At 44.5% G+C, this 22,259-nt stretch overlaps 1 protein-coding gene across 1 annotated transcript in view; it reads left to right on the plus strand.

The window, feature by feature from the left end:
- Positions 1-22,259, plus strand: part of KSR2 (kinase suppressor of ras 2) — a 423,164-nt gene that overhangs the window by 354,594 nt on the left and 46,311 nt on the right. The window contains exons 11-14 of the mRNA XM_006151569.1: positions 977-1,018; positions 1,676-1,748; positions 5,557-5,605; positions 8,113-8,480. Of these exons, the coding sequence (XP_006151631.1) occupies positions 977-1,018; positions 1,676-1,748; positions 5,557-5,605; positions 8,113-8,480 (532 nt within the window). The remainder of the gene's footprint in view (positions 1-976; positions 1,019-1,675; positions 1,749-5,556; positions 5,606-8,112; positions 8,481-22,259) is intronic.

Consider the following 22,259-nt stretch of genomic DNA (forward strand, 5'->3'; position numbering starts at 1 on the left):
CAGCCATGTGGGAGTCCAGTGCTTTAACCACCACACCACCTGCTGTTGCCCATATTTTTTTCTTAGATGCAGAAGTTAATTTATGGTTATGGTGGGTGGCATAACCCCCTAGCCCCACCCCAGAGATGTCCATGTCCTAATCGTGGAATCTACATGTGTGCTACTTCCCTTGGGAAAAAGAACTTTGTAGATGTGATTAACTAACAGATAGATGAGACAGCTATTCTGAATTATCAGGCTGGCACTCAATGAAATCACAAGGGTCTTTGTAAGAAGGAGGCAAGGTCAAAGGCAGTGGAAAGTGCTGTCAGAACAGAAGCAGAGATTAAAGTGATGGGGCGATGAGCCAAGAAATGCAGGCAGCCTCAAATGCTGGAAAAGATAAGGAATGGAATTTCCTGGGAACCTCTGGAAGAAGCCAGTTTGGCTGACATCTTGATTTTAATCCTTTAAGATTTATTTTAGACTTCTGACTCCCAGAACTGTAAGAAGCTACATTTGTGTTGTTTTAAACCACTAAATTTGTTGTACTTTGTTAGAGCAGAGGAAAAAATGTAAAAAGAAAGAAAACTAATACAATTCTCAAGCAGAAAATTTGAAAAATACAGGAAAAGCACAAAGGATTTGTTTTATAAAGGCACTGTCATCACTCTGCCAAAAGGGAAAACATGAATATTTTGGCTTTACAGATGTTTTCTCTTCATGTGTGTAATTATGCACTTAACAAAAATGGTATTGTACTCAGAACAATTCTCTGAGTTGGAGGGGTCTGATTTTAGGGAGTGCGAGGTGTCGAATGGGAGGGTTGGTTGGATGTTTTGAGCTCTGATTTCTTTCCACATTTCTCAATCGCTTATAATTTGGGGCATCTGCAGAAGTATGGAAACTCTTGGGAAAGAGCAAAGAATGACCACGTGGTATCTGCAGGGAGAGCTCCTGAGCTGTACTGACATTGGTGTTTTCTCTCTTTTGCAAGCATCTCACTATTACAAATATAAGCAGCAGTTCATCTTCCCAGGTGAGTGTCTTGGGAGCTAGACCTGGCCCTTCTGAACACACCCTGCTATGAGGGGCAGGAGTTGCTGGAATGGATGAGGGTGAATGTCGTTGGGGTAGACATGGTCAGGGAGAGTGGTGGTGGAATTGCCACACCCTAGGATGATGGCTGGACATGGAAGTGAGCGTAGGAGGTCTTAAGGACCCAGTGGGGCCCAAGGAGGTCCACAGACGTAAGAGAATGGCCTGAGAGTGGTCTGCCATGGAAAAAAGGGACAAGGCTAAGGACGGGTCCAGAGCCACATCGCAGGGGATAGATGGCCAGAGGGGCTTAAGTTGGATGCTGGTAAGATATGAAGCCAAGTGACCTCATCTTCCAAAAAGGAAGATCAGGAGTGAGGAAGAATCTGAGATGACCAATGGACGATTAGACTACCTGGGTGCCTTGGCAGCCCCCTAGTCAACAATGGACCATTTTGTTTAGTGCATCATCTAGCACACTGGCCCATCTGAGCAGGTACAGTCCAAGTGGTCGAAGAAGAGAGAAAGGGGATTGTCTACCCCAGGGACCCAGGAGCTGGTGAAAAGTGATTAGCTGCCAGGTCTCCCAGGAGTCAGGCTTTTGGGATGGTTGTGGACCCCATGCATGGTTTCTGACTATCTAATCTCTGATTCTCAGATGTGGTGCCAGTGCCGGAGACGCCGACTCGGGCACCCCAGGTCATCCTACATCCAGTGACCTCGAATCCAATGTAAGTGAAACACAGACTAGTTTCCCCATCCTGAGCTTCTGAACCTTGGCCCCTTGGTTCATTAGGACTCCCTATCTTCTTCATCTTTCTGAAATTGATGAGGAGGGAGACAGAGGGGAAGTACAAGGGGGAGAGAGAGACCTAGGGAGTGTCAGATAAAGAGAAAGCACAACAGCCAAGCTGAGAGGTGTGCTGACAGGGGCAGCATTGGCCCCCACGAGCCAGCTCAGCCTGGCACCTCTGGCCCTGCCTGTCAAGTGTGATTTCCAGGGGCCAGATCATTTCCTCGGGACCCCTGGGTCCCTCTGTAATTAGAAACACAACTTTCCCTAGGAACTAGCTACATTTTCAATGAAAGAGCAGTTATGTCACTGTTCCCTTTTAAAATAATGTGATTTGGGTTTATACCAAGGATCAGCGAACTATGAGCTGCTAAATCCAACCTGCTGCCTGTTTTTACACATAAGTTTTACTGGAACACAGCCATGTCCATTCTTTTACCATGTATCATCTGGCTGCTCTCAAAATATAGCACCCGCACTAACTAGCTATGACAGACATCTTATGTCTCACAAAACTGAAAATAAGATCTGGTCCTTTGCAGAAGGTGTTTACTGACCTCTAGTTTAGACTATTATAAAAATAATAAAAATTGGGAACCAGCAGTTAGCGTAATGGCTGTGTCGCTGGACTCCCACGTAGTCGACCATGGTTCGAGTCCCGGACCTGGTGGCTTAAACTCACGCCGGGCGCATGTGCGTGTGTGCCCAAGATCCCGAGAGGAGAACGGAGGAGAAGGGATTGCGGCATGACCATCCCCCTGGGGGGGGGTGATTTCTTGCTTTCTGTCTCTATGTCTCTCTCTGTCTATCTGGCAAGCGCACATGCCCTATAGCAAAAATCTCTCCAAAAAAAATAATAAATAAATAAAAATTAAAATTAAAATTAATTGGAGAAAATTCAGATGATTCTATGAAAAAGGAAAGGAAAAAGAATCCCTCGTCCTCCCACCACAATTCTAACTCTTCTGTATTCTTCCTGTCCATGTTTTCTGTAGTCACGCCCACAGCGTATGCAGTTACAGCCACCCTGCTTTGTGACTGTGAATGCTCTACCATCGTATTTTTCATATTATTTCAGACCCTTCATAGACATCATTTCGATTGGCCACAAAATGTCATTCTGATGTAGAATAATTTTCTTAACCGTTTTTCTATTGCTGGATTCTCCATTGTCTTCGACGTTTCACCATTGTAAAGAGGAGAAGGATTGCGGCATGACCATCCCCCTGGGGGGGGGTGATTTCTTGCTTTCTGTCTCTATGTCTCTCTCTGTCTATCTGGCAAGCGCACATGCCCTATAGCAAAAATCTCTCCAAAAAAAATAATAAATAAATAAAAATTAAAATTAAAATTAATTTGAGAAAATTCAGATGATTCTATGAAAAAGGAAAGGAAAAAGAATCCCTCGTCCTCCCACCACAATTCTAACTCTTCTGTATTCTTCCTGTCCATGTTTTCTGTAGTCACGCCCACAGCGTATGCAGTTACAGCCACCCTGCTTTGTGACTGTGAATGCTCTACCATCGTATTTTTCATATTATTTCAGACCCTTCATAGACATCATTTCGATTGGCCACAAAATGTCATTCTGATGTAGAATAATTTTCTTAACCGTTTTTCTATTGCTGGATTCTCCATTGTCTTCGACGTTTCACCATTGTAAACAATGCTGCTGTGAACATCTTTGTGTGTGGAGTCCTCATGCTTTCCAGGTGGTCTACTGCTTATGTAACCAAAGCAAAATTATCTTCCTTAATTTCTTTGGATGTGACTCAAATCTGAAACATACTAGGAAACTAATTTCAATTTGACCAGTTTGCCAACTCACATTTTTGCCTACTTAGGTTTTCCTCTGACTCCCCTAACTGCTTCATCTTTTCTGACCCATGTTATGGACTTTGTTAAAGAACCACATAGTACATCTCCGAAATCAAAGGAGCAGCAATTTGCTGGGAGATATTGTGCTGACATCTAGCTCCGGATCATTTCTCTGCTGCTGCACATAATCCAATTCCACAATTTGTGCAAGACGAGCTCCAGGTTATTAACTGACAGTTGGGGAGTACCAGTGAAAAACAGAGTCAATAGATGCCGGCGATCTGCTTAAAAGTACATGGGTGATGGGAACACACTCTGCAGAAGAAAAATAATTGGAGAGCTCTGGCTGCTGGAGTCACATCTTGATGCAAAAAGGAGGGTTGCTTGTTTGGATTTTTAGGTGGGAGGAAGGACCCCAGCTGCATTGTTCCACCCAAATCTCCCCAGGGTGTCAAGTTCCCAGCATATCAGCTGTCACTGCGCAGTGTCATTCTGTCTTCCTAGGCTGTGCCATAAATAATTGGCTAACACGACGGCGAACACCACTTTGTGACCAGTGTATCTTTCCCCTTCTTTTAGTTCTTACAACCTTTCAGACTGGTTCTCACCAGAAGCCCCTACAACAAGTGGATTCACTCTGTCAGCAACTTCTTAGGGTCTGAGGGTCAGGGTAGGGAGGCCCTCCCCTCCCCAAAGGAAGAGGCCAGCTCAACTTCCACTGGGGAAATAGGAAGGGGACGTGGTACTCATTGTGGTTCCTTTTTCTCTCCTGCTCCTGCTCATTTGTGCCTTCAGCACCCCAGTTACTGTCTCCCTACTGCATTCTGTAAACACATACACATCCTCAAATCTGAAAACAACCCCACAAAGTACACCTCTAATGCACTGTGTCCTACATCTCATCACATGCCATGCCACTCAACAGTCCCTCCCCTTCTTCCAAATACATAACCAATTATACCATCAGCATACAGAATGCTCCTCACATCCCCAGAGTGTACACCCAGCTAACATGCACACAGACCCTCCTACATGGGTCACATCCCATAATACCCATATTTTACTCAGGCATGCCAAGTCATTGTGTCCCTGCCAGCACCCATACCAGCAAACTCACCTACTCAGGATGCTACTGCAGTTCATGAGCTCATGAATGCACCACACACACACCCCTACAACTGTGTCTTCTGGTCCAACACGGTCTCAATCTCATTCCACATGTCCTGTTCCAGTGTTATTGGCAAGACTTAACTCAAACACTATGAAATTTCAAATATATTGAGTAATTCTCTCTTTGGAATTTCCACCACACTTCATTCTTTCACTTCATACCTAACTTTTGACCTGTCATCCTTAGCCTCGCTGCACAATACCTACACATTTGCTTTAGTTCCTTCAGTAATAATATAATGTTCCTTAAAGTCAGGATCCATGCAACTTTCAATTCTACACTCCTCTAAGGGCCTAGCACTGTTGCTGGCACACAATTCTAATTAAGTGAATGAGTGGATTTACGAATGATTGTGCAGACACACCAATGAACACTTCTTTCCTTCCAAAAGATTGCAGATCTTCATGAACCGTAGAGGTCTGATTAATTCTTTTCTAGCAAATACCCAGAGCTCCAAGGACTCTTCCCACTGTGGCATTTTGGCCAATTCGTAAAGAAGCTGCTAGATGAGTCAAAATCAAAACAATAAAGAAAAATGAGGCCCGTGCAGCCCAGGAAACCTATTTAAAACAATGTTTTTTGCACAGTGCTTTTGGGTGACAAGGTTATGGGTGATTTCAGACATAAGTGTTGAAATGAAACGTGAGATAAAGGATTGGCAAAGACTCCCCACTCTGGGATTCTTCCTACCTGGCTAAACTCAACACACAGACTTACCTTATTCCTAAGGATCACATTTATTTTTCTTTCTTTAAAGCTTGGAAGGAAATCCATTACTTCAAATTGAAGTGGAGCCAACCTCGGAGGTGAGGATCGGTGAGCAGTGTAGCAACTTTTTCCAGGGGCTGCCTAGAACTTGGCAAAGGCGATTGATGTCTTCAATGACGCAGAGGGCTTGGGGCAGGTGGGGGGCACGGTGGCCCTGTTTGATGGATGTTCGACTCCAGGACAATTAACGAGCAGCGGCCCCTCCCGGCTCTGAGCTTAATGGGCCGTTATATGATGTGCATCACGGAAAAGCCAAGTTGTGCGGAAGTTGGCAAGAGATTAGCATTCTTAGTTGAAAAATCGGCTCAGGGCTGAGTGAATACCAAGGGGGACATGCCCCACTGCCTTCAAAAGAAGAAGTGGGAGGAAGTGGGGGCCACAGGTAGTAGGCTTGGTGGGGTGCTGAGAATGTTCTGGGGGTTTTTCCTACCTGCTCAAGTCCCTGGAAGAATAAATGAAATGCCCTGGATGAGAACTATAGAGTCTTGACTGATACATCTTAGACTGAACGGAATAGAGCCATGGTTTCCAGAGGACATCGCATTCCTTTCTGGGAGTGGTAGTTGGGACATTGTTCAGGGAGAAGCCAGTGATTACTGTATTGTTTCTCCCAAGCATGCTCCTGGGGCTGCTTGCTCAGGCATTTGGTTTTGTTTGTGTCCAGTCAAGAGACCACCTTTTCAGGCTGTCTCAGCAGGCCCCTGGATCTCTGGAGATCCCCACTGGTGTGGACACCTGCAGAAACTCCAGAAACTCCAGCAAAGGATCCAAAAAGCAAGGCACCCCTAAGTCCCACAGACATCATGCTGAGAAAGTGGGTGCTTGGACTGGTGGTCATGCCTAAACGTGCCTAAGCCATGTGGGCATGCATAGCAAAACTGCAGATGCCTGGGTCCTGCTAACCCACTAATATTTTGATTCAGTCAGTCTGCGCAGAGCCCAGGAATTTGTATTTTTCTCAAAAATCCCAGTGAATGTTTGATAAAGTGATTGGGTCTGTGCAAAGAACTTGCCAGATCTTCATCTCACTTAAAACTTCACACCACACCACCCCCTGGAACAAATCTCATTTAAAACTTGGGACCAGAAGTTAGCATAATGGCTATGTCGCTGAACTCCCATGTAGTCAACTGTGGTTCCAGTCCCGGACCTGGTGGCTTAAACTCACGCCAGGTGCGTGTGATGCGTGTCCAAGATCCCGAGAGGAGAATGGAGGAGAAGGAATTGCAGCGTGGCCATCCCCCCTGGGGGGTGATTTTTTCGCTTTCTGTCTCTGTCTTTCTGGCGAGCACATGCACCCTATAGAAAAAACTTATCCAAAACAAACAAACAAACAAAACTTTATACCACCCCATCCCTGAGCAAGTTTCATTGCTCCCACTTTACAGTAAGGAAAAGAAGGCTCAGAGAAGTAAAGCAAGTTGCCCAAAGTCATACAGGGACCAGATTACAACTCACTCCATCTGACTGTTAAGCCCATTCTATTCACTTCTCACTCTCCGTTACCCTCCCAGCTACTATGGGAACCTCAGGCTTCTGGACTGTAGCTCTGATCACTTCCAATTTCTGAATCAGCATTTCCAAATTCCTTGGAGGGAAGCAAGAGACACTCCATATTGATGGTTGTCATGTGATACATACTGGCATGTCGTATCCATATTTTATCCTGCCATCTTTTACCAGAGGTGCATAAATAGTCTAGACAAAACAGCATCGATACTATTAAAAATGCATCAGATCTCAGGAGTCTAGAGACCCACATCATAGTCCTACTGCTGTCACCGAGAGCGAGGCACTTCTCAGAGTCACCAGCCATCCCAGTTTTTGTGAAACCAAGGGATGTCCTGAGATGTGGGACTTTCAGTGGAAAGTCCCAGCAAACTGGAATGAGTGGTCTCCCCTCTTACTAGCTGCTGCTTCTTGTGGTCAATGAAACAAGAGGCAGAGGCTGGAGAAGAGAGTTCATTTCTACAACCAGGTTACAGGGAGCTAGTTCGTAAGCACCACAAAGCTGTCTCTAAAAGCTTAGTATTTATAGATGCAAGATACCACCACATGGAAATCATTCCTCACTTGAGTCAATCCAAGTCAATCACTTTCCCCTGAGTAATTATCTTGATTCCTGTTTTTACTTCAAATACCCGTTCATTCCTGGTTTCTCTTCTGACTGTTCCTCAAACAGATCTCCCTATGACTCAGCACTTGGTCAGATTGCTCTAGTCAGAGGCCTTGCTTCATTTCAAAATGGCTACAGTTTTACGAAACCTTCAACTTGCCTGCTTCACCCTAGCATTTGTCATCTCAGCCTCAGTTTCTCACCTTAGCACCAGACAGCTGGACTGTCATGGTATCCTTTTGGGCTTCTTCATGGCAGTGTGATTTTAGGCCAGAGATACCTGGGGAAATGGAGCCTTATGCCCATACCAGCCACAAATACATACAGAGATGTGTCCAGACCTCCACACACACACAGAAGCCAGCAGGACTGCAAGGGAGGGTGGGGGAGATGCAGGGAGTGCTTTGACCTCTCTCCTTCTTGCCACAGAATGAAGAGGGCCACGATGAGGCTGAGGAGTCAGAGGATGACTTTGAGGAGATGAACTTGTCTCTCCTCTCAGCCCGGAGTTTCCCTCGCAAGGCCAGCCAGACCAGCATCTTCCTTCAGGAGTGGGACATCCCCTTTGAGCAGCTAGAGATTGGCGAGCTCATTGGAAAGGGCCGCTTTGGGCAGGTGTACCACGGTCGCTGGCATGGGGAGGTGGCCATCCGGCTAATTGACATCGAGAGGGACAATGAGGACCAGCTGAAGGCCTTCAAGCGGGAGGTGATGGCCTACAGGCAGACACGGCATGAAAACGTGGTTCTCTTCATGGGCGCCTGCATGAGCCCGCCCCACCTGGCTATCATCACCAGGTCAGTTCCACCTTGGCTCCCTACCCACTGGGCTCCCCTACCCTGCTTCTTTCTCACAGCTCTGCTTCTGGCAGAGTTGAGAAATGGACTCTGGTTACTTCAAAGTTCTCACTAACAGGGCATCTCCAACTCTACCATTCTCAACTTGCTTACATGGTTTCTCATTTTAAAACTCTAGCAAAAGTGTTATGGGGAGAGCACTGAATGGGGAGTCAGAGAAAATGGGTCGATTTCCTTTTCCTCCAAGCATTTGTGTAATAGCATCTTTGAGGCTCAGTTTCTACATATGTAAAAAAGAGTGGATTAGACTAACTCAGGTGTTGGCCGATTTTTTCTGTAAAAGACCCAATAAAGATCATAGATCCCTTGTCTAAAATGCTTGGGACCAGAAGTGGAATAGAATCACACTGGAGTGAAGAAGCCCAAATGGATACCGTGACAGTCCAGCTCTCTGGTGCTAAGGTGGGAAACTGAGGCTCAGAGATGAGATTTCAGATTTTGGAATATTTGCTATGCATAATGATATCTTGAGAATGGGACCCAAATTTAAACACAAAATGCATTTATGTTTTATATATATCTATGCACATAGCCTAAAAGAAATTTTATACAGTGTTTTTGTATTGCAGTGTTTTAACGGTGACCTATCACATGAGGTCAGGTGTGGAATTTTCTACTTAGGACCTCGTGTTGGAGCTCACAGGGTTTTAGATTGTGGAGCATTTTGGATTTCATACTTTTGTATTAGGGATGCTCAACCTACAATAAATATTTTAGGTTTTGCCATAAAGTTTCCATAGCAGTGACTTAACCCTGCTGCTATGGTGTGAAAGCAGATGTATATGGTATGTAAACAAATTGGCATGACTGTGTTAAAGTAAAACTTTATTTACAAAATCAAGTGGCAGGCTGCATATGGCCCATGGGCCATGGTTTGCCAACCTCTGAAATAAGATTCTGATTACTATGGGGCCATCAGGTGACATGGTGGTTAAGGCACTGGGTTCCCACATGGTCGACCATGATTTGAGTCCCAGACCTGGAGGCTTGAAAATCATACCAAGTAAGTGTGAATGTGTTCCCAAAATCCCAGAAAGAGAAGAATTGTGGTGTGGCCATCCACACTGGGGGGAGGGTGATTTCTCAATTTCCCCCTCTTTGTCTCTCTCTAGCGAGCGTATGCACCCTATGGCAAAACAAAACAAAACAAAACAAAACAAAGCAAAACAAAACAAAACAAAACAAAACAAAAAAACAAGCAAACAAAATACCTAAAAAAAGAAGATTCTGGTTACTGTGAGTTTCATTAAAGTTGCAGATCACATTTGCAGTCTTTTCCATTGTTTTGAACATTTAGAATTTGTGGTCATGGGTGCCTAGAAAGGGCAGTTAATAGAGAACATTAAGAAAATGTTAGATAATAGCAACTTTATTGGACCTGCTTTCTCTAATCTCACCCAGTGATGTGGCGTGTTGAAAATAATAGCTTTTGGCTCCAGTTGAACAGCTGTGAAGCAGTCCTTTGGTGTGTTCTTCAACTCTGGCATTAGCTAACCCTGTTACATTAGGACTAGCCACAGCAACGGCATTCAAGTATCAGTCAGACACTCTCCCATTCCTATACTCATCTCAAGCAATAAGATCCTAACCACAAAAGTCTTTCATCTTAGCGAGTGCCATAGCAAGAGCTGTAGGCTCAGAGAAGAGCTGATGTGTCTTTGATCTTCTTCCCTTACAGGATAAAGCTTCCTTGAGTCCATTTATAAGACCTTGGTGATCAATAAGAGATACATTATTGTCTGTCACCATTGATTATGCAAATAATGGGTTGACTGGGGCCTGGGTGATGGGTGGTAAGGGCTTACAGAGGATCGAAGATGTAGGGATGGCCCTTTGACCCTCCTTAAGCCAGGATAGAAATGGCAGATCTCAACTCTGCACAGAATAGAAGTATATAAGGAGTAGATAATATTTGGGGGCAGCTGTTTTGAAGAGCAAGTTTAAGCTCAGCAAGTTTTTGCTAAGTAACAAAGCTACCCCATAACTTAATGGTTTCTCTTTATCCTGTGAACAGGATATCCTGTTCCTGTATACAGTATCTCTAATGTACACACTTGCGTTCACACCATAGCAGCAGGATAACCTGTCAGGTGAGCCAGGCCTGGTAGCTGGACTCTTATAGGTGGCCGTGGTCAGCTGGCAGATCGACAGGAGGCTGGTCAGTCATGGATGCCCCCACTCACCCGTCTGTTGGTGGGCAGACTGTCAGATGGGGTACCTCTGTTGTTCTCCAGAGACCTCTCATCCTCAATAGGCTACTGTAGTCTCATTCCCATAGTGGTTTCAGGATTCCAAGTACAGCAAGGAGTCAAGACCTAACACATGAGTGTTTTCATGCCATTGCTTGTGAAACATTGACTAATATCCATTAGCCAAAGCAAGGCACATGGTCAACCAGATTCATGGAATGCAGAAACATACCCTCTCAATGGGAGGGTACGTGGCCATCTTTACAAGCTACCACAGAAAGATACTTGGCTCATCTTCTCCCTTTCTTCTACAGTATGTATCATCTCCTTTTAGCATTCAGTAAACGGCCCTTACTTGAGATGACTACGTTTAGTTGGAAGGTGGTCCTTTCCCGACCCTAGTCCCTCCCCCTACCTCTGCCATCTTTTTTTTTCTTTTATAGTTTCAATGAACATATACTAATTATATATATTTATGGGACACAGTGTGATTTTTTCCATATTGAAGACAATGCATAATGTTCAAATCAGGGGACTAAATATGTCCACCATCTCTATCATTTATCATTACTTTATGTTGTAAACATTCAAAATCCTATTCCCTAACTATTTTGAAATATATGTAGCCTCGTCACTCACTATAGTCCCTTTACTGTGCGGTAGTACTAAAGAGCTCTTTCTACTTATCTGCTTGCACTCTTCTATCTGTTAATCAAGTCTTCCCTAGTCTGCTCACCCTTCTCCCTTCCCAGCTTTTATTAATAGTAGCTCCCATTTTGCTCTGCACATTTGTGTGATTAAATCTTTCAGCTTCCACTAATGAGTAAGAACATACAGTATTTGTCTTTTAGTGCTTGTATTATTTCACTTAACATTTATTTCCTCTGGATTTATCCATATTGCCTCACATGATAGGATTTCTTCCTTTTTCATGGCTGACTCGTATTCCATTAGTATGTATAAGACATTTTCTTTATCCATTCTTTCACTGTTGGCCACCTCCATTGATTACATATCTCAACAGTTGTGAATAGTGCTGAAATAAGCATGGAAAATCATCCTGATTTCCTTTCCTTGAGGTATATATATGCAGTAGTGGGATTACTGGAGTATATGATATTCCCAGTTTTAGTTTTTTGAGGAACCGCCATACTGTTTTCCATCGTGGTTGTACTAATTTATATTCCCACTAACAGTCTGCTCTTATCTTAAGCTGTCACCCCACCTTTGTCTCTGGTCAGCTCCTTATCTCTTGGTCTGTTAACCCTACTGTTTTTTCTGTCCCCAAATTAGAAATTTGAAATCCATTGTCTTGTGCCCTTTTCCCTGCCATTCTAAGGACCTCCTGCCTCCCTGTTCTCTGGCTTTTACATGGCTCTCTGTGCAGCCCAGTCACCCACGCCTCCCTCACTGCCTTCCCAAAGACTGGCAAACTGGCAGTCATCAGACTCAGTTAACAGCCACCCTTGAAAAACGAGTGGCCATTATGAAAATGGGTGGCTCAGCCTGCAAGCCAGCTGCGTTTGCGGCCTTCTTCTATTATGGACGTGATTCTGAGCCCCCCACCTCTCCCCAAGCACCACAACAGCATACAGATTTCACAAAGAGCCCATCCTTTTCCTGGCACCATGATAAAGATGCTGCAGCTTTGGGACATGTAATTGGTCTCTGAAGTGTTTTGGTATTTTGAGTGAAGATGCCAGATGAGCCCCAAAGAAGTGGCATTTATTCCATATTATTGTGTTGTTATATATTTGTCTTGGGGAGGGCCTCCGTATACCTCCTCTCTCCCATTCAGCACCATCCACTTGTTGGCCATTCAGGTTTCTTATCTGAATATTCAGTTTGAAACCAAATATTTGAGTAATTTGATTAATGACTTACATTTGCACGATTGGCTGGCAGAGGTCGATGGTTGGATGACAGCCAACCAACTGGAACAATTTTTTGGACCCTGGATTTATTTTACAAGGAACATAAGACCAGATAATTACCTGGCATATTTCAGATAAATTCACAACGGCATGTTCTAGCCAATTACTTAGTAATTATCATCGAGGTTAACAAGTATTTCTAAGATTAGCTTCCTTGTAATGCAATATGTATGGTTCTTGGGGAATGAGTAATAACCAACTAGTTACCCAATTGCTATATCCACAAATGCAATTAGCAGCAGGATTGCTAAATTGTTTCATGATTGGGTCATTATGGGATTATTGCGAGCCTATCAACAGTCTGCACGATTGCTCATGGTAAAAACTCCAAACGGAATTTGAAAGCCAGTAAAGACACAGTCGAATGAGAACTTCTCTCACCCTCCCACCTTGCGGCAGGATTTCCTAGGCCTCAGTGTCCCCATCTGTAAAATGAGCAGATGGAAGCGGCTATTTGTTGAAAAGCCCTTCCAACCCTGGCGAGATTCTTTGGTTCTCTGTGAATGGATCGTGATTGGGAAGTAGCCTCAGCAGCTCTGAAAGTGTTTCCCAGATGGTTGTCTGCCAGGACTCCCTGCACAAGAGCCACTGGGAGAGGGAGGTTGATCAAACACAGATTCTGGAGTGCCACCTGTCTTCATTTCTTATAATGGTCATAACATATCACCCCAAACCTGGTAGCCTAAAACAACATGCATTTATCCTCTTACAGTTCTGGAGGTCTGAGCGGGACACTCAGGATTAAAGTCAAGGCAGGATCTCCATGTTCCTTTCTGGAGGCTCTACAAGAGCTCTACATGGATTGTCCATGTTTTTCTGAGCTTCTGGAGGGGCGTTCCTCACCTTCCGTGGCTCCTGCTCCTCCTCTGCCTTCAAGGCCAGCAGCAGCAGCTGGCTTCCCTGTTCCATCAACTTCCTTTGTAGCCAGCCACACTAGGCCTGCCTCCCTCTTACAGTCAGACAGTTGTGACTGCCTGTAGAACCCCCAGATATCCCGGCATCACCCCTGCATTTCAAGATGCTTTACCTTAATCCCCTCTGCAAAGTTCCTTTTTGCCATATGAGAGAACATTCCAGAAATGAAACCCTGGATCTCTTTGGGGCCACTTTTCAGCCTTCCACACCACCTTAGATCTACTGAATAAGTGTTTGTGCGAGGAGCCTTCTTAACCTTTCTCCCCAGTTCATTCTCATTGGACTAGGACATGGGGACTATGCCCTTGAGAATATCAGGGAGGACCCACTGTGGCATATTTGAGATGCGTCCGAAATTATGTCCTGGATGTCCAGCTAATGCAGAGGGACACAGAAACAGGATACTTTTCCAAGGACAATGTACCTAATGGAACTACCGACCACTAGGACAGTTCAACCCTTCTCGATGGGAAAGTAATTTGTTATTTACCTGATGACAGGAAGATGGGCTTTACCTCTGTGTCTTGGAGACAAAGCCTAAACAAAACCGTGAAAATTATGTCTCCAAGTGGGCCTCATTACAGGCAGGCTGATACCCTTGAGCCCACTCCTTCCATTTAACTCTTGTGAAAACTGAAACCAGGAAAGTGGGACCAGAAACAAGAGCCCAGGTCTCCATGGATACACCCAATCCTCTGTCATCTTGAAAACCTCCTCCTTCTCCTCATGTTTGTCCATTTGATCATTTGTTCATTCAACAGATACCCATTAATCAGTTATTAAATACCAGGAACTGGATGCTTGGGTTGATGATGGTGAGCATGAACTCCATTCTTGGAGTGCTATCATTCTAAAAGGAGTGTAGATAGGCTACTTCTAAAGTAATAGTGAAGTCATTTGTCATAGTGCGGTAAATCAGGAAAATGCTCTAAAGGCAGACCTGGGTATTGGCGTTATTTTAGGTGGGAAGGGGTCAGGCTCTCTGAAGAAGTTTAATATGGGCAGGGACCTGAATGATAGGAGCCAGCTGAGAATACATGTTAGCGGGGTATAGCCAGTGGAAGTAACTGTAGGTGCAAAGACCCTGGGGTAAGAATGAGCAGGGAGCGTTGGAAGCCCAAACAGAGACCATGATGGTGGCAAGGTGGCAGAAGGTAGAAGATGAGGGCAGAAGTGGGTAAGAGCCGGATTGGAGAGGGCAGACATTTTTAAGCTGGCAAGGAGATGGGGAACTTCCCATACGATAGTGATACCTGGCTCTGTCCCAGAACAGGGGCTCTGTCCTTGGCGTTATTGACATCTGGAGTTAGGGGGCCATCCTGTGGCCTGTAGGTGTTTAGTAACATCCCTGGCTTCTACCCACTAGATGCCAATCCCTCCAACCCCCAGCCGTGACAAATGTCACCTTCTGTTTTAAAACCCCATCATGAGGAGTCCTGCCCTTTATGCTTGGGGTAGTAGGCAGCCTTTGCAGGTGTGACCCAGCATTGTTGAGGACAAGAATTGAAAAGGCTCTAAAAGGAAGGGTGAGGGGACCAGCAGATGGCATAATGCTTACGTCACTGGACTCCCATGTAGATGACTGCGGTTTGAGTCCCGGACCTGGTGGCTTAAAATTCATGCCAGGCACTTTCTTTCCAAGAGGAGAATAGAGAATGGATTGCAGCATGACCATGCCCCCTACAGGGTGATTTCTTGCTTTCTTTCTCCATCCCTCTGGTGAGCACATATGCCCTATAGCAAAAAAATCTCTCTATAAATGAATGAATGAATGAATGAAGGGTGGGTGCTCAAAGGGAACGTTTTGCCCAGTGTAGAAGCAGCAGCTGTCAGGGCAATGTTGAGTTTATGTACCTTGCCTTCCCATAGTCAAAGAGCTCATGACGTTGGTGAGCACCCAGTATCTTTCCCCTGCTCATCCTTCTGCCCTCAGCCAGACCAGCACATGCTGTGTTATGAAGACCATGATATCGAGGTTGCTGTTTTCACAGCAAGTAAAGCTCTAAACCACAAAGCTGCCAAGGGTGGGTCTAGGGAATAAGAAGCTGCCCCACTCAGGAGATGACTTCAAAATAGGTAAGCACCTAAACCTGTCCCAGTGGCAGTACCCGCAGGGCCCAAGAGCTGTCTGTGAACCTTGGTACTACCAGGCATTCACTAACGTGTCTTCTGTAGGCATTTATTGGACCCCAGCTGAGCACCAGGTCATGTAATAGGTGCTCAAAACACAATTTATACCATGCCCTTTACATCCACTAGAAGAGACAGATGGTAACAAGTTAGACACTGTAAGGTAATTAGCACTGTGCTAAGTGCTATGAAGGTCACGGCAGAATGATTGATGAGTCAAAGAGACAGTAGGGCTATTTGGAAGGGGGACTCCAAGGAGGCTTGTTAGGGGAGGTGGGATTTGAGCTGAGCTCTCACAAGGAGGAGGAGATGGCTATGCCTGGAAGAAGGGAAAAAACAGGGTAGGCAGAAATGCAGCAGGTGCAAAGGCCCTGGGGTTGGATGGGGCAGACATGTGTGAAAAACAGAGGAAGCAATTGAACCAAGGGCAGTAGGAAAAGAGGCCATGTGGGACTAGCAGGTAGCATAATGGTTAAGGCACTGACTGGACTCCCAGAGAGTTGATCATGGTTCAAGTCCCAGACCCAATGGCTTGAAACTCAGGCTGTGCAAATGTACATGCATGCCCAAACTCCCAAGAGGAGAATGAAGAAGGATTGTTGTGTGGCCATCCCTTCAAAAACCTCTCAAAACAAACAAACAAACAAAAACACACAACGGAAAAAAGGGACTGTGAAGCCAGAAGATTGTAAGGCCTTGAAGGCCACAGAAAAGGACATGACAATAATCCTAATGCCATAGGAACCAGTGCAAGAGGGCATGTATACTCACTCACCGGGGAGAGAGAGAGGATCTCCCAGTACGGCATAGACATGCTGCAGTGCCTTCTTCAGTTTCTCATCCTCCTGATACTTGGGGCACACACACATGCCTGGAATGTTTTGCAAGCCGCTGGGTCCAGGATTCAGACTGTATGGTCAGTCATATGGGATCCAGCTCCCTTACCTACCAGGTCGTACAAGATATTAAATAGAAACTGCTTCAGAAATGTCCTGCAGACCTGGCTCCTGCCTCCTTATATGCACAGACCATTGGTTCAGTGTGTCAAAATGTGTTTAGCGGACAGCACTGACAGCATCAATGAAGCCTAGCCCTGACAGCCACAAGCAGAGGAAAGGGGCTCTGGGGTATCCCAGCTGTCAGTTTGGCATCCTCACCTGCATGGGGTTCCCAAGGAAGAAGCCTGAATGGCTCCTTTGCATTTAGGAACTTCATAGGATACTTCCCAGGGACAGGGATAAGAGGGCGTGAGATATTGAAGTATTACATATGCACATATTACATATACATATCACATCATTGTGATGTTGAGGCTCAGGCTGTGCGCCTTAGAGAAAAGTGGAAGGAAGGCCAGGATGTCGCTGTGTCCTTTCGAAAATTTTTTTAAACTTTTTCATTTGGTACTTGTCATCCATCCCCTCTCTGGGTTCCCAAAGTCCAAAGGCATCCTCTCAGCCAGGTGAGCTGACCTGTTGCCGCATGCACATGTGACATCCAGCCTTTAACCTGTCTCCCAGGGACCAGGTATAATGAAATCCCACAGGGCCTCATTAGCACAGCATTTTAAATCCAGTAAATACGAGGAGCTACTTAATCGATTATTTATTTCCACCTGCAAATCAGTTCCTATTTTCCTTGCTTTTGAATATACCAGCACCGGGCTGGTACTATTTGACAAATGGAGGACTCTGTCTTAAACTGAGGTGGTCACTCTATGCCCAAACAAGATTTTTGACTTGCTTTTTCTGTAACTCGGTACTTGTGGTCTTCCCTGAGTTTTTCCTTTGGATCAGTTTGATTTTCCTAAATATAACATACAAGAGCTGGTGGGGTGGGGGGGTGATGAGCACATGAAGATTCTGTCCCCTGTCATCCAGTAGAATCTTCTTCCTTTTATGTTCAAAAAGCTGAATCGCTTTCCCTTTATAAAGCACAGCTGAAAGGTTTTTTGTCTGTAGCTGCCTTTAATTGTGCTGAAATGTAAAGCAGCCTGGGACTTTTGTGAAGGAAGCACTATAAATGGACTGCATCATTATCATTATTATTATTAGCATCTTCTCATGTACATCGCTACGCCTGTTGGTAAACAGTCATATGAGCAGCAGAGGACTTCCATGGGTGCAGATCTTGCCACCACTTTCCTTGCATTTTTGAAGACTCTGAATTCGCATGGGTGACATCTGTCATCACTTAAAAAATATTTTGTGTTTCATAATACGAGTGATAACTTGTTTGTTATTGGAAATGTAGATTAGCAAAAAGAAGAGAATGAAATTCACCCATAATGTCTCCTGCCCGAGAGAATTACATTAACATGTTGGTATATATCTATCCAGGCATTTTTTCCAGAATTTTTACTGCAAATTCACACATTGTATTGGTCAGGGTAATGATAGCTGCTGTAACAAATAGGCCTTAAAGCCTGAAGCTGCTAAACTTAGTAAGTTTGTTACTTATGTAATAGTCCAAGATGAGGGTTTCTGGATGGCAGATAGCTTTTTTCTAGATGTGGAGGGACCCAAATTCCATCCATGTTTTGGTTTTGGCATCTCTAGGGATCAGGGTCCTCTGCTTCTAACTAGGGAGAAAATATAGAGCATGGAGGTTTGTGTGGGATGTTACCATGAGCTATTCCTGCAAGTAACACTCAGCACTCTATTCCTGAGCCACTGAGTCCCTTGGCCACACCTAGCTGCAAGGGAGGCTGGGAAATAGCTAGTTTTACTCCCAAGAAGAAAATGAAGTAGATTTTATTGAATAACCAGCACCTTTGTGACATACACACCTGTGTGGATAGATCTTTCTCTCTTGTTGAAGATATGAGGGGGGTTCAAAAAGCTTGTGGGAGAATGGAATTAAAGTACATGTTTATTTTGGTGCAAAAAAAAAGAAACGATTAAACCCATGTATAGTTTCTTTATATGTATTTTTCATAATTTTTCTAAAGTTAATTTATTTAGGGCTAGCCAGGTGGCATGGTGGTTAAGGTGGCTAGATCCCACACATCAGCTTTCTGGTTCCCGAACCCAGCGACTTGAAAGGCATGCCCGGCATGTAGCTGGATGTGCATTCATGTCCAAAATCCTGAGAAGAAAATAGAGGAAAATGGATTGTGGTATGGCCATCCTCCCTGGGAAATTATTTCTCATTTTCTTTTTCGCTCTGTCGCTGGCAAGTACACATGCCTTAAAGAATAAATAAATAAATAAATAAATAAATAAATAAATAAATAAATAAATAAGTAGATAGCTTTTTAAATTATTATTCATTCAATGAATGAGAGAAACAGAGAGATATACACCCCAAATAGGGTCTTCAGGCTACAGTCCAAACCCAGCTTCAGACATAGCCTTTACCTGGCATTTTCAGGGAGGACTCTGTATGTGAACTCAGAACCTTCTCACATGGGCCAGCCTCGCAGAGCATGGTGTCACTAGTGCACCGCACTTTGGTCCCCATTGAACTTTTTGAAGACTCCTCGTAAATCCACTTGGCGGCCCTGTTTCATGACTTGCTATTTCCACTAAACACTATATGTATGTACGCACTCTCCCCTTTGGTGTTTGGGTCTATTGCAGATCCCTTTACTACTTGCCTCAGTTTTTTAAACTTTTCAACAGAGATAACATTTTTCTCTTTTGCAAGAGAGTGATAAGAATTAGAACTCCTGTGTGGAAAGACTTAGTGCCTCCTGTACCTGTAGGTGCTCAATAACTTGTATCTCCTACTTGCTGTGATAAGAATAATAATGATGTTACACTAACAGTAATAATAGCAATGCGAAGAAGCAGTATATTTCCCTTAAGTGCCAACATATCCTTGGTGCTACAAACCGTGGGCGTTTTGAGTTTAATACAACAGCAGATGTGAGACTGTGGCTATAGGTTGATGATCGTTATAGTTCGATTTACATCCCAGCCCTGCTGCTGGCCATAGCTTGGCCAAGTTACTTAACCTCTCTAAGCTTCAAGCTGTCCAGAGAGAGATGTTGAGTGAGGAGCTGGAGGCACAGGCCGTAAGCTGAGCTGAAAGGTTGGGGCTAGAAATAACCAAGCGTGAGTCATCTGCAGAGACTCGGTGATTGAAGTTACGGGCTTCAACCGAAGCCGTCATCCAGGCAAAAGAGGAGGGTCACGTGAGGACGAAGCCCAGAGCGCCTGCAGCACTGGGTGGCCTGGCTGAGAGGCTACTCCTGCAAGGGGTCTGCGAAGAAGCAGTTGGGATGGCAGAAGCAACCAGGAGGGCATGGAGTTATGAAGCCAACTTGAACTCACTCTCACTAGGCAGCTTCCCTGTCTCTGCTTGCCCTGGTCTCATTGCAGGCGCTTATCATTTTGTTCTTCTATTACGAAGTTCTCCTTATTTTGTTCCTCTCTTTGCTGGCTTGCTTACTGTCTCTGTCCTACACCCCTTGCCCTGCCTTAGAACTCAAGCCCCAGGAGAGCCAAGACTTCAGCTATTTGACTCACCTGTCTGTCTCCAGCTTCCTCCCCCCAAATGCTAGGTCCTCTGTACCAACTTGTTGAATGAATGAAAAAGTTTCCAAAAATACATTCACAGGCATTAGGACAGCCCATGCCATGCCTCTAGGCAAATATAGCAGCAAATAATAAAGGTATTCTTTACTTAGAATCACAGAAAGGGGTGGGGCGTCAGGAAAATACAGTACACACTGGGGTGGGCGTGGCGATCGGATGTGCGAGAAGTAGGGATGTTGTCACCCTGGTGAAAGTAATGGTGATGCCAATGATGTCATGTAAATTATAATAATACGGCAGAAGGTTGGGGTTCTGGGGGGTATTTGCTCTGAACTTTGTGTAGGCCCTGACCTGGATGCTGGGAATTAGAGAGAGTAAGGTGTAAACTCTGCCCCCCATGGAGCTCACAGGGCATTATCTGGATAATTCTCCAAAGGTATCATAGTTTCTGCAATAGGGTCAAAGCCAGCCCTTATCCTACCAAGTAATTAGGCAGATGGACAAGAAGGTAGTGCTGTTCCTGATAGAGGGAACAGCATGTGCAAATGCCTGGAGGTGGATGGAGCAAGACCCCGGGGCCTAGAGCTGGAGTGTAGGAGAAGCTGGGGAACAGCAGGAGTTAAGAAGCTGGAGAAGATCTTAAAGGACCTTGTGAGTCAGATGAAGGAATTTGAACTTCTCTCTGAAATTCAGGCAGGGTGGTTTAGTGGAGGGGGAGCACCCAGGGGTTTAACCAGAAGAGAGATGGTCTGGTTTACATCTTAGAAAGACTGCTTGGGGCATTCCCTTTGCTTCGGAGAGTTTGCAGCAGGATCGTGGATGTCTCTGTCTCCCTCCCCCCCAAGAGTGGTGTGGACAGTGAATGTTGATGCTTATTAGTCATTAGCAGGAATAATCGCAGGTTTTAATGCCCTGGGTTCTGAAACGTATTGGCGTGAGTCCTTCAGAGGAAAGCAACAGTGAGCTGGCAGTCCTCTGGAAATGAAGGCATTTTCAACAGCTTTCACTATTTACTAAAGTTAAAAATAGCCAGCTGCACTCCCATGTTTTAAAGGCAAATGTGGGCAACATCAGGCCCTTAACATGTGTTCGAAAAAGCAGAGGGAATGGTTTCCTTTGCATTGCCACCTTCCAGTGGTGAAACAGAGATTGGGAAGTATGGGGGAGCTTCATGTAGAAAAGCAAATTATAATTAAGCATCCTCTGCGGTAGGTGACATTCAACTCAGTTTCTTTGCCTATAAACAAGGGGATTGAAGAGTACCTCCTTCAGGAAGATTGCTAAAGTGATTCAAAAGACAGGAAAAACAAACAAACAAACAAACAGTAGTTGTATTTCAATTGCAGGGAACCAGTTTTTTTCTTTTTTAATTAATTATTTTGCTTTCATTCACTGAACATCATCACATACAAGATGCAGTTTCCCATCCAGAATACACTGTATAGTGGCTTAGTCATATGTGTTACCATCACAAATAATTTTCCATTTCTGAGATTTTATATATAAATATAAATATAAATATAACTTTCCATTCCTTTTTTTTTTCCTCCCACATTTTATCAGTTAACAAAATATCTTAATTGATATAACTACTTTCAATAGCAAGTTCAGTTGATATATAAATATCTGTGAACAAATGTTTGACTTTAGGCATAAAACTGAGTAGAATGAATGTAATGAATGTTTTTTGTTTGTTTGTTTGTTTTTGGGGTTTTGTTGTTGTTGTTGTTTTTGCTACAGGGTAGGTGTGCTCGCTGGAGAGAAAAAATGAGAAATCACCTCCAGGAGGGATGGCCATACCACAGTCCCTTCTTCTCAGTTCTCCTCTTTGGACTTTGGGCATGCATGCACACATGCCCAGCATGATTTTCAAGCCTCCAGTTCCAGGACTCAAACCATGGTCTGCCATGTGTGAGTCCGGTGCTTTAACCACCATGCCACCTGCTGGCCCCAGGTGCCAGCTTTTAATTACAATTTCACCTGAGGTCATAAACTAGGATGGGTTTATGATTTGACTCCAAGACTATCTAGTTTAGACCAAAGCCTGTGTCAAATCATCCTCTCCTCTTTCCC

Source organism: Tupaia chinensis, unplaced genomic scaffold, assembly GCF_000334495.1.
Source record: "Tupaia chinensis unplaced genomic scaffold, TupChi_1.0 Scaffold000320_1, whole genome shotgun sequence".
Lineage (NCBI taxonomy): Eukaryota > Metazoa > Chordata > Mammalia > Scandentia > Tupaiidae > Tupaia > Tupaia belangeri.